We start from the raw sequence: 14,103 nt of genomic DNA, 5'->3' as shown, positions 1-14,103 counted from the left end.
GTAGAATTTTTATTAAAACATTTATTTTTTTGTATTTAAAAATGTTAGCGTCTTATAGAGAGTGATACCAAGGTATTTAATTGTTAGTGTCCAATCAATTGGAGTGTTGCAGATTGACAAATTATATTGAGATATATTTGAGGCTTTTCTTTTTCGTAAGAAAAATATTGCTCAAGGTTTCGATGGGTTTATTTTGATTTTCCACTTGTGAAAAAACTTTTCGATATTAAATAAAGCATTTTGTAGATTCATTAATATACTTTGACAGCCGTGTGAACCACAGAATATAGCTGAATCATCAGCAAAGAAGGCATTTTCACAGCGTAAATGTCTTGAAAATCAGCAATATTTAAGGTATATAAAAAAAGCGATAGGATTGAACCTTGTGAAACCCCTGCTTTTATGGAGAGGTGATGAATCAGACAAAATTTTAACATAAGAAACCCTATCTGTAAGAAAGCTTTGAATAATTTAAAGAATGCAAGTAGGAAAATTTTGAGTAAATAGTTGTGCAAAATACTGTTAAAAGTCTTTTGAATGTCAAACGAAACCATACCTAAGGATTTTTTATTTGAAAGCGATTCTTTTACTACACTTGTGATTCTTATTATTTGGTGAACCGTAGAGTCTTCCCTCCTTAAATCAAACTGTTCAATTGGAACAAGACTGTTTGATTCTACATATTCATTCATCTTGGAAAGGAACATTTTTTCAAAAAGTTTACCTAATAAGCTGAGTAAACTTATTGGGCGATAACTAGATGCCTGTGTCAATGATTATGTAGGTTAAGCTATGGGAATTATTTCATCAAACTTCCAAATTCTTGGAAAATATCCGTGTCCAAGACAACTTTCAAATAGGGGTGTTAAATATTGAACAGCATTTTTTGGTATGTTTTGTATTATTTGTTTGGTTTGAAAGTCGATAAAGCCATCTGTAATTGAGTGACTAGACAGAAAACATTAAGCAAATTCAGTAACCTTCTCTTTATTCTCGTATGAAGAATTTGGCCATTACATTCAAGGTATGAGATTCTATTATTTTGTTTCTTAAAAACCTTTAAACGTTTCCACATTTGTTGGGCATGCTTATTAATTTGGGATTACATTCGATTCCAGTCTTTATTACGAATTCAATTTAATGCATTTTTTGTATAACTAATTTGCTAAGCAAATTCAATTGAAATTTTAGAAATAGGTCTCTTGACCTTTGATAATGTCTACGAATTAAGTTCCTAAATGTTATCGTCCTTCGTCAGTCATTTATAACCAATGAAATTTCGCTTTTGTTTGTATGGGAGGCAGAATGCAAAGGGATATTCGACCTTCATTTGTTAATTTCAGTTTATTCTTAAAATAATTTTATTTTCTTCAGAAAACTCCGAGTTAATTATTTAATTCATCCAACAACACATTTACATGGAAAACAAAGGCTTCAAAGCAAGTTTAAAAATATCGTGTATTTATAAAGCAAGGTCAATTATTCTGACAAAATATCATTTATATAATTGTTCTTATTCTTACTATGCTAAAAGCAGTCTCTTGGTATGTGTTATTACTAATATTAACAAAAATGTAAGTCTCTTAAAGTAATGACTTTGACTTTTTTTTTCTAACTTTTGATTTCTATAATAACTTTGACTTTTAACATAAAAGTTAATAAATTTGTAAAAGTCATGACTTGAAGTTAATTGACCCAAAGTCAATAAGACTATAGTGTGTTTGACTTTCTAAAGTTATTAAGGTCATTTAATAAATCAATTTTAAATGAAAGTCAGTTTAAAAATCATTGAGTCCTTTGAATGAAGTCTTTCGACTTGAAAGTTCAAAGAAGCTTAAAACACTTTAATATATACCTTGGTTTGTTTTTGGTTTGTAGCAAAAAGTGTACATAAGAATTGGAGTAATTTTGCTTTCATTAAGTAACGTTTTATTTAATGGATTTAAGTTCTTTACCTTTAAATTCAAGATTATGAAAAATCGAATCGAAGTTAGTACAGCCTTAAATACCTTCCAATACTATGAAACCGCTTTTTTTCTTTATTCCAGTAGAACTAGTAAAGCAAAATGTGTAAGAATTAAGATAAAGACTATGGCCTAGAAACAATAAACTTCAATTTCTTGCAAAAGGTCTAGTCTCACTACGTTTACTGATAAATACGAACTCGATTGGGTTTATACTCATTTTTTCATCAAGCTCTCTAGTGTAAGAACGCTGATTTAGAATGAAGTTTGAGAGTTTTTGATTTATTAGACTCTCTAATTTAGAGGTCTTACATATTAGAACTCACTTTAGCAATATTTTTGCTTCTTCCAAAGGTCCAATTTTTGATCCATTCCGGTTTTGGATTGAACAGCTTTTTGCAAAAAAGTCATAATTAGCAGCTGTATGTTTTAAAGTGTTGTGTACACTGATAGGTTCATAAAGTGTAAAATTTACATTATCATTTATACTCATTGAACTATTTATGTTTCGTGAACTGTATTTAAGTTTTTCTGAGGACATTATTCGTCTAAGCGCTTATAATGACCAAAGCTATTGAGTCTGCAATAATAGACATACTATGTTAGAGCTATTTAAAAAATTTCGTAAAATAATATCCAATATAAAACAATCAATATTCATATGGACAACATTACCAAATAAAAGTCTAGATAAATCTGTTTATAGAAAACAAAAGCACCCTATTATGACATTAAATAATACTAAACTGTTGCTAACATTTTTCATCTAAACTCACAACTTCTTGAAACTTTTCAATATGTCCTTAATTTTGCATGATTTACATGCGTAAAGATTTCACTACTCAAAATTAATTTTTTTATCGTAAGTAGGATGTTCTATGTAACAAAAATTTACTGCAAATGTATCCATTTAAAACAATTCAAACCTTAAATGATGTATGTCCAATAAAACTCAACTTTAATTTAGAAAAAAAATGGTGAAAATATCAGAACTAAATCCTAAAATAAGTACCGCTCCAATGAAAGCTGACAATTTTTTTTTAAATGTTGTTGGTAAAATGTCAGAATTTTGAGTCAGAACTATATACGAATCGCCATATAAATAGCTACAAGCTATTACTCAGTTCTATTCGACCTAAATCTAAAATTCCTAGAACTCAAAAAGGATTCTAAGTCGAGTACTCGAGTTCTACAAATGAGATTAGATGTGATGAAATGCTCAACTTGTAATTTTTAAAATGAAGTTCATAGATATACTTAGAATAACGAGATCGAGTTTTTATTTTATTTAAAAACTTCGTCAAGAAATTGGATGTAAGACCAGTAAGATATTTTATGAACTTATTTTGAAACCAATGAGCTTTTTTATGCGCTTTTAAATATACAGTGAAGCCATCAAGTAAATAAAATCCGAAATTAACTTCCGAACCAAGACTTAACCAATATCGTAAATATTCAAATGTTGCTGTTTCAAATCTGAACGATTTCAATGCATTTTAAATAAGAGATTGGTCAGTTCCTTACCAGAGGCAGTGTTGGATAAAAGAATTAAATACGTAATCAGATATTTCGTCAAAACATCCTTCAGATTAGTCCAACTCGCTATATCGGATATTAAACATATAAAAGAATATTTTTGTCATATTGCAAATAACAGTTCTGCTGTAAGTAGAAAGAACACAAACTGCAATAAACCGTAAGTTAGGTTAGGTAAATAAGCTGGCTACTAATGACCTTGAAACACTTTGATCAAAGTTAACCCATTTTGTTACCCCGAATAAACTTGCCTAAAAATAAAATCTTAACCTTAGATGTCAATGGTTTGCCTCGCAAAAACCATTTAGAGCCTTTCATAAAACCTTTTAGTCTTTTTCCTGAAATGTCTACCAGTTAAAAAATTGAATTCCTGTTTCTGTGCTGGGCAATGTCATAAGAAGTGGGAAGTACGAATAATGGTTTTGTGTCAAATTAGAAACAAAAACTCTGTACTGAATAAGTAACGTTTGTATATTGTTATATTCAAAGTGAAATAAACTTTTAAATAAATTCCCATAAATTCATATAAAAAGCAATGCTATTTTATGTATGTATCTATGTTGGTAATCCAAAGTGGTACACTTAGGCGTATACGCATTTTTTGTTTAAATTTTTCTTTACTAATTTAATCCACTATTTTTTTCTTCCAGATTTACTTGTGAACCAAAAAATAACACTTCCAGGTAATAATATCTTTTGATTTATTATTTAAAGTGTTGAATTATTAAAAGACATAACAAATTCATTACAACAAACTAATCATTACTTTCATGAATTCGATTGTAATCGGAAACTTCTACGAATCCCGCTAGAAACTATTACCTAAAACGTTCGTAGTGGAAAATTTCATATAATTTTGAATAACAAACAAATTTCATGATACAGTATTTCGGGGATCGTAAAAGTTTCCATTTACGACGGAATTCCTGCTAGGCCTGATTTTTACGAATTTAACAATCCACAGCTCACTTTGGGCTGGAAGAAGTTCTTATACAAATCTTCCTTATATACCATATGTTATGAAGCTTTTAGATCAACCTTTCCACAAATTAATTTTTTCAATTGATTTAAAAACTAAGCTTGCGTAATCGAAAAAGTATACATGCTGTCAAAGAATAGTTTTCCATACTTGAGATTCATTTAAAATTAAGTTCTACTTCATCTACATGGATTCCAATATGAAACTACCCTCTAAGACTTCTATCTGTACAGGGACTTTAAAGTATTAAATACGCAATTTAAATCCAACTCAAAGTCAAAGGTAGTAAGAAAAGTTCAATATAAAGATGGTATTATATTATTTATGTTACAGGGAAATAAGCACTCTCTTCCTCAAAATTATGTTTTCAAAAAAGAGTTAGGAAAAGTCTGCTCATTATCAAATTTATTTCTTCTTTAATGAAATTGTATTGCATGGTAAAATATTTACAACATATAGGGATTAGAATACAATTATTCTTAGCAACTAAAGATTTATAGTATAGAAAATTATTATGAAAGTGGTAGTTTTTCGGGTGACATTCAGCACATTTATACCAGCAAGGAGCAAGGACTTTATAAAGAAGAATCTTATTATCTTTGCTCAAATACGAATATGTATTTAAAAGTGGAAGTAGAATTTTTATTAAAACATTTATTTTTTTGTATTTAAAAATGTTAGCGTCTTATAGAGAGTGATACCAAGGTATTTAATTGTTAGTGTCCAATCAATTGGAGTGTTGCAGATTGACAAATTATATTGAGATATATTTGAGGCTTTTCTTTTTCGTAAGAAAAATATTGCTCAAGGTTTCGATGGGTTTATTTTGATTTTCCACTTGTGAAAAAACTTTTCGATATTAAATAAAGCATTTTGTAGATTCATTAATATACTTTGACAGCCGTGTGAACCACAGAATATAGCTGAATCATCAGCAAAGAAGGCATTTTCACAGCGTAAATGTCTTGAAAATCAGCAATATTTAAGGTATATAAAAAAAGCGATAGGATTGAACCTTGTGAAACCCCTGCTTTTATGGAGAGGTGATGAATCAGACAAAATTTTAACATAAGAAACCCTATCTGTAAGAAAGCTTTGAATAATTTAAAGAATGCAAGTAGGAAAATTTTGAGTAAATAGTTGTGCAAAATACTGTTAAAAGTCTTTTGAATGTCAAACGAAACCATACCTAAGGATTTTTTATTTGAAAGCGATTCTTTTACTACACTTGTGATTCTTATTATTTGGTGAACCGTAGAGTCTTCCCTCCTTAAATCAAACTGTTCAATTGGAACAAGACTGTTTGATTCTACATATTCATTCATCTTGGAAAGGAACATTTTTTCAAAAAGTTTACCTAATAAGCTGAGTAAACTTATTGGGCGATAACTAGATGCCTGTGTCAATGATTATGTAGGTTAAGCTATGGGAATTATTTCATCAAACTTCCAAATTCTTGGAAAATATCCGTGTCCAAGACAACTTTCAAATAGGGGTGTTAAATATTGAACAGCATTTTTTGGTATGTTTTGTATTATTTGTTTGGTTTGAAAGTCGATAAAGCCATCTGTAATTGAGTGACTAGACAGAAAACATTAAGCAAATTCAGTAACCTTCTCTTTATTCTCGTATGAAGAATTTGGCCATTACATTCAAGGTATGAGATTCTATTATTTTGTTTCTTAAAAACCTTTAAACGTTTCCACATTTGTTGGGCATGCTTATTAATTTGGGATTACATTCGATTCCAGTCTTTATTACGAATTCAATTTAATGCATTTTTTGTATAACTAATTTGCTAAGCAAATTCAATTGAAATTTTAGAAATAGGTCTCTTGACCTTTGATAATGTCTACGAATTAAGTTCCTAAATGTTATCGTCCTTCGTCAGTCATTTATAACCAATGAAATTTCGCTTTTGTTTGTATGGGAGGCAGAATGCAAAGGGATATTCGACCTTCATTTGTTAATTTCAGTTTATTCTTAAAATAATTTTATTTTCTTCAGAAAACTCCGAGTTAATTATTTAATTCATCCAACAACACATTTACATGGAAAACAAAGGCTTCAAAGCAAGTTTAAAAATATCGTGTATTTATAAAGCAAGGTCAATTATTCTGACAAAATATCATTTATATAATTGTTCTTATTCTTACTATGCTAAAAGCAGTCTCTTGGTATGTGTTATTACTAATATTAACAAAAATGTAAGTCTCTTAAAGTAATGACTTTGACTTTTTTTTTCTAACTTTTGATTTCTATAATAACTTTGACTTTTAACATAAAAGTTAATAAATTTGTAAAAGTCATGACTTGAAGTTAATTGACCCAAAGTCAATAAGACTATAGTGTGTTTGACTTTCTAAAGTTATTAAGGTCATTTAATAAATCAATTTTAAATGAAAGTCAGTTTAAAAATCATTGAGTCCTTTGAATGAAGTCTTTCGACTTGAAAGTTCAAAGAAGCTTAAAACACTTTAATATATACCTTGGTTTGTTTTTGGTTTGTAGCAAAAAGTGTACATAAGAATTGGAGTAATTTTGCTTTCATTAAGTAACGTTTTATTTAATGGATTTAAGTTCTTTACCTTTAAATTCAAGATTATGAAAAATCGAATCGAAGTTAGTACAGCCTTAAATACCTTCCAATACTATGAAACCGCTTTTTTTCTTTATTCCAGTAGAACTAGTAAAGCAAAATGTGTAAGAATTAAGATAAAGACTATGGCCTAGAAACAATAAACTTCAATTTCTTGCAAAAGGTCTAGTCTCACTACGTTTACTGATAAATACGAACTCGATTGGGTTTATACTCATTTTTTCATCAAGCTCTCTAGTGTAAGAACGCTGATTTAGAATGAAGTTTGAGAGTTTTTGATTTATTAGACTCTCTAATTTAGAGGTCTTACATATTAGAACTCACTTTAGCAATATTTTTGCTTCTTCCAAAGGTCCAATTTTTGATCCATTCCGGTTTTGGATTGAACAGCTTTTTGCAAAAAAGTCATAATTAGCAGCTGTATGTTTTAAAGTGTTGTGTACACTGATAGGTTCATAAAGTGTAAAATTTACATTATCATTTATACTCATTGAACTATTTATGTTTCGTGAACTGTATTTAAGTTTTTCTGAGGACATTATTCGTCTAAGCGCTTATAATGACCAAAGCTATTGAGTCTGCAATAATAGACATACTATGTTAGAGCTATTTAAAAAATTTCGTAAAATAATATCCAATATAAAACAATCAATATTCATATGGACAACATTACCAAATAAAAGTCTAGATAAATCTGTTTATAGAAAACAAAAGCACCCTATTATGACATTAAATAATACTAAACTGTTGCTAACATTTTTCATCTAAACTCACAACTTCTTGAAACTTTTCAATATGTCCTTAATTTTGCATGATTTACATGCGTAAAGATTTCACTACTCAAAATTAATTTTTTTATCGTAAGTAGGATGTTCTATGTAACAAAAATTTACTGCAAATGTATCCATTTAAAACAATTCAAACCTTAAATGATGTATGTCCAATAAAACTCAACTTTAATTTAGAAAAAAAATGGTGAAAATATCAGAACTAAATCCTAAAATAAGTACCGCTCCAATGAAAGCTGACAATTTTTTTTTAAATGTTGTTGGTAAAATGTCAGAATTTTGAGTCAGAACTATATACGAATCGCCATATAAATAGCTACAAGCTATTACTCAGTTCTATTCGACCTAAATCTAAAATTCCTAGAACTCAAAAAGGATTCTAAGTCGAGTACTCGAGTTCTACAAATGAGATTAGATGTGATGAAATGCTCAACTTGTAATTTTTAAAATGAAGTTCATAGATATACTTAGAATAACGAGATCGAGTTTTTATTTTATTTAAAAACTTCGTCAAGAAATTGGATGTAAGACCAGTAAGATATTTTATGAACTTATTTTGAAACCAATGAGCTTTTTTATGCGCTTTTAAATATACAGTGAAGCCATCAAGTAAATAAAATCCGAAATTAACTTCCGAACCAAGACTTAACCAATATCGTAAATATTCAAATGTTGCTGTTTCAAATCTGAACGATTTCAATGCATTTTAAATAAGAGATTGGTCAGTTCCTTACCAGAGGCAGTGTTGGATAAAAGAATTAAATACGTAATCAGATATTTCGTCAAAACATCCTTCAGATTAGTCCAACTCGCTATATCGGATATTAAACATATAAAAGAATATTTTTGTCATATTGCAAATAACAGTTCTGCTGTAAGTAGAAAGAACACAAACTGCAATAAACCGTAAGTTAGGTTAGGTAAATAAGCTGGCTACTAATGACCTTGAAACACTTTGATCAAAGTTAACCCATTTTGTTACCCCGAATAAACTTGCCTAAAAATAAAATCTTAACCTTAGATGTCAATGGTTTGCCTCGCAAAAACCATTTAGAGCCTTTCATAAAACCTTTTAGTCTTTTTCCTGAAATGTCTACCAGTTAAAAAATTGAATTCCTGTTTCTGTGCTGGGCAATGTCATAAGAAGTGGGAAGTACGAATAATGGTTTTGTGTCAAATTAGAAACAAAAACTCTGTACTGAATAAGTAACGTTTGTATATTGTTATATTCAAAGTGAAATAAACTTTTAAATAAATTCCCATAAATTCATATAAAAAGCAATGCTATTTTATGTATGTATCTATGTTGGTAATCCAAAGTGGTACACTTAGGCGTATACGCATTTTTTGTTTAAATTTTTCTTTACTAATTTAATCCACTATTTTTTTCTTCCAGATTTACTTGTGAACCAAAAAATAACACTTCCAGGTAATAATATCTTTTGATTTATTATTTAAAGTGTTGAATTATTAAAAGACATAACAAATTCATTACAACAAACTAATCATTACTTTCATGAATTCGATTGTAATCGGAAACTTCTACGAATCCCGCTAGAAACTATTACCTAAAACGTTCGTAGTGGAAAATTTCATATAATTTTGAATAACAAACAAATTTCATGATACAGTATTTCGGGGATCGTAAAAGTTTCCATTTACGACGGAATTCCTGCTAGGCCTGATTTTTACGAATTTAACAATCCACAGCTCACTTTGGGCTGGAAGAAGTTCTTATACAAATCTTCCTTATATACCATATGTTATGAAGCTTTTAGATCAACCTTTCCACAAATTAATTTTTTCAATTGATTTAAAAACTAAGCTTGCGTAATCGAAAAAGTATACATGCTGTCAAAGAATAGTTTTCCATACTTGAGATTCATTTAAAATTAAGTTCTACTTCATCTACATGGATTCCAATATGAAACTACCCTCTAAGACTTCTATCTGTACAGGGACTTTAAAACTATATCTAACCTGAAAAAAAAATTCTAAAAAAGTTAAAAATGTCTACTAAAACGTAGTTTGGTTTTTGTTTTGGTAGGATCAATTCAACTTAAAAGCATTTTTCTCGAAAAATAGTTTCAAATCCAAATCTTTTTGCAAAATGAAATATGTAAGACTAATTTTGAATTTAAACTTAGTGCAGATCAAATGAGGATGTGCTTCATTATTGAAATTTTAAAAGCAATCTTCTTTATTTAACGTCTTCACACTTTTTTATAAAAAGTGCAAAAGACCAGGACAACTATTTTTTTTTTCAAAACCTTTGATATGAAAAAACAAGACTTTCATCACGTTCAATTTTCTTTCACAGAAAATACCACTTACTCCTTCTCGAAATAAAAAAGAAAAAATCATCCCTAAAATTCTTGAGTCGAAGATTTTTAATTACAATTACAGATCAAAAGCTTATGTAACCTAAGTAACTCAATTACTTCCAATATGAGTCCTCAGTAGCCCCACCTCTCTGAAGCAATAAAAAACCCCTTCAAATCCTTTATTCTTCTCAAAAATATATTTTACATTATATAAGATTTAATTAAATAATTAAAAATGATAACCCCAATTATTCCTTAACTTTGATATTTTAAGTAGGAAAATATTTCCTCTATTAACTTCCTTAACCAGAAATTTCATTTAATTTAATTTTTAGACAAAATTAATACAAACAAAATATATCACGTCACTTACATCAAATGATTAGCAACAAGAAACACCTCCATGATGTTAAAGATTTTCATTTGGGTTAATCCAAGTTGTTACCAATCCTTAATTTGTTATTACTTTTTTTTCAAATGTATTACAACGGTATAAGACTTTGATGCCAACGACAAAGACGAAGACGAGTTCAAAGTACTTTTATCCCTTTTCTTTTAATTTGATTTTTTTTTTTGAAGGAGTTTTTCTTTTTCCTCGTTTTCTTTAATTCCGTTTATTATTTTATTTTTCTCAACTCACACAATTATTCTTTATGAATTTTATTTCTTCTTATTTAATTTTGTATCTTCCTTATAATCTTCTTTTTTGTATGTATTCTTTCATTCATTCACTTAAATCTTATTTCCTTCCCTTTTTTGCAAAATACACTTCACTTCACTAAGTATTATCCTGTTTAAAGGACTTTCACACACATGAACACTTCTTTTCTTTTGAAAGCAGATTTTAAATATGCACAACAATTTACCAATCCTTCCTTTTTATTTCTGATTATTTTTCATTTAAAATCTGCGTTCTTTTTACTTTTCACATATTTCATTGCAATTAACGAACATATCAATACATTTGACAAGGATATTATTGATTGTGGCTTCTCAATAATTAACGTCATTGCAGGCTCGCTCCCGTGAATCCTTTCAGTCATAAATCACGGTGCGTTAAGTAAAATAATATTCTTGTAAGTTCGACTATGCAGTGGGGTAGTTATGTGGTTTTTTGTTTTAATTCTTTTTGGCTGACGATATACACAGTCGTCAACGTTCCCTGTCCCTTTGAGCGGGATTAAATTTTCCCTCTTTCTTTCTGCAGGACTCGCACTTGTTATAGTTAAATGTAAACAATAATCCAAAAGCTGATTATAATTAATTATTCAAACAACGTTCGGAAGGAACTTTCCCTTTGGTTTCATTTTACCTTAATATTTTTTTTTTTATTTTTTGTAAGTAAGTCGGTTGGTAGGTATAAATTTTATTTGTTGGGGTAGTTTGGGGGTCGGTTTGGTTTTGGTTTTGCTTTTGATGAAGAGGACGAATAACTTGGAAATATTTCCACCGCCATCCACCGACGTCGTCTCTCGTCACGAGAAGAAGAAGAAAAAAATCAACGAATATAAAACCGACGAACGACCACGACAAACACGAAAATGGAAGACGAAGAAAAAAGTACCACGGATGAAATAAAGGCGAGGAGAAAAAATTATTGCCGCATAAATAAATAAGTACGGTAAGGCTATTGGGAAAAAAGAGGAAAATGAAGAAGTTGGAGGTGTGTGTACGACTACGAGTGTATATTCCTGGTTGAGTTGATTTTTAGCTGATCCTTGAGAATTTTTGATTTGTTCCCAGGACTTTGATTTATTTGAGTTTTTCCTTTTTTTATTTTGTGGCAACAAACATTTGAGGGTGGTTATTTAATTTAAATTTTATTTTCTTGTTCCCCCAACACAATCAATCTAGAGGCTAAATCCTTAAGATACAATCAAGGATAAAAGTAGTTTCACAATTTGCACTCATTCAAAACGTAACCGCTTATCATGACTGAATGAATTTGATTCGAAAGAGCTACAACTACTCTCACATTCAAAATTCTCAGTTGTTTTGGGTTTGGATCTTTTTTTCTTTTTTTTTTTAATAATTTGTCAAGGCTGTGATTTATATGAAACGATTCTCAAAAAACACCGGTTGGAAGGATAATTATTTGTTTCATCGACGACGAAAACCGTTATAGTACTGAATTTTTTCGTAATATTTTGTCGCATTTTATACAACAAATGTAAGTTAAATGGAGTTTTGAGAGAAAACCAATTTTCTCCCAGAGAAAATTGCAGAGAGAGAGTGGAGAGCGAGAAGTGCTTGTTTTTCATTGAGAATAAGCCTACCTTCAAGTCCGAAAATTTGTCCTAGTCCTAAAATTTTTATAGCATGGTTCTACGACTTTATTATAGGAAAGTTTTTTACTCCGGAAAATGTTGGGAATTATGATTTTAAGAGAAGAAAATGTTTTTGTGTTTGCGCAGGAACAGTGGTGCTGGATTTAAGAGAATTGTGTTTATTGGCATAAAATTTTAAGGTTTGTGGAATGTATCTTTGTGGATTCTGATTTATGTTGGTACGATTTAAGGAAAACATCTGTTGGTTTTTAAATGCATTCTCCTGGAGACGATACAAGTTACATCGATCCTATATAAGTTTGACTGGGGTGTTAATTACTTGTCTATATATATACCACCTACAATAATAAAAGTGGTCAAAAAGCCCGTAAAAAAGCTCAAACAAATCAAGACTCTGTGAGCCCTTGGCATGTCAGTAGAGCTGACAACCTTGAATAGAGGAATTGATGAAATTATAGCGCAAGCATAGAGCATGAAGAAATGCTAAGAAGTAAGTGTCACAACCTTTAGTAACTATGGAGGTGTCACATTGTTGAGTACCGACTATAAGATACGTTCCTCTATCTTAGAAGAATGGGAAACCTCATAAGTTAAGACATTATCATTGGACAATATCAGAGTAGCTTTATCCTAGTCAAGTCAACAATCGATCAGATTTATGGAAAATTGTCTAGAAATTAATATTATTTATTATGCCTACAATTGCATAAACAGGGTAGAACCTTACAAAGCCATTAGAAAATTCGAAATCTTAAACAATTTGTCTCGACTTACATACCAACATAGCAAGCCAAATTAATATAGCCAGATTGCTATCCAGACCAATCAACATCTACATTCTAAAAGGAGATTTGGCCTGCCTCCTTATCCAGGAGAAAGCGCAATCCTTGATTCTATAGCACAAACAAGATGTACCATTGCCAACAGGTCAAGACAGAAATAGCAGCCGATAGCTATATAAAAGGAAAAATTCGGCTTTTAAAGTCTGTCAAAGATTTTTAAATTTAGGAACCTTACCATAACTTCAACTGTACAGGACTATGATTCTGTCGGTATTCATCTATGGATTCAAAGCCTGGATGCTTAGCGAAAGGCACTCCGGTATCTCAGGGGCAATCGAGAAGAAAGTCTAACGCAGAATTGTAAGCACCTTATGTGAGGAAGGACAATTCCATTCCAAAAACGCTATATACAATCATAAACTGTATACAATCTACCTCGAAGCAAATCTCGTCACAAATGACGCAAATCGATGAATTAAGCAGACCAAAACAAATTTCAACTTAAATATTATTTAAACTTCTAACCTCAATGTATGAAAACCAATGAATAAATCCAGCCATAAGCGGCTCCAGAAATATGAAACATTTTAATTAAACAAATTAAAAAGTATTGAACATTTTTCACTTGCAAAACGAAGGGTTAGAACAAGCTTTAACATTGTTATAACTCCTGCAACTTATGTTGCCTGAAACATGGTATTTCTTCAATGCTGCGTCCATTATAAAGTTTGGTTTATTTTAAAAGGCTAATGTTGATTTTAAATAAAACACAAATTATTTAAGAAATTACTGTCATTTCTTTTTAATTTGATAATTTTGCTGTGGCTCAATCAAGTATAAAAC

The 14,103-nt window shown here is 29.9% G+C and overlaps 1 protein-coding gene across 1 annotated transcript in view; it reads right to left on the bottom strand.

The window, feature by feature from the left end:
- The window catches only part of LOC129943454 (chaoptin), a 267,774-nt gene extending 255,162 nt beyond the window's left edge, over positions 1 to 12,612 (bottom strand). Inside the window, exon 1 of the mRNA XM_056052921.1 lies at positions 10,564 to 12,612. Within this exon, the coding sequence (XP_055908896.1) occupies positions 10,564 to 10,613 (50 nt within the window). The 5' untranslated portion in view covers positions 10,614 to 12,612. The remainder of the gene's footprint in view (positions 1 to 10,563) is intronic.
- Between the last annotated feature and the right edge of the window lie 1,491 nt (positions 12,613 to 14,103).

Source organism: Eupeodes corollae, chromosome 1 (assembly GCF_945859685.1).
Source record: "Eupeodes corollae chromosome 1, idEupCoro1.1, whole genome shotgun sequence".
NCBI classification, from domain to species: Eukaryota; Metazoa; Arthropoda; class Insecta; order Diptera; family Syrphidae; genus Eupeodes; species Eupeodes corollae.
Note: the sequence above shows the minus strand (reverse complement) of the source record. Positions and strands in the feature narration are given on the sequence as shown.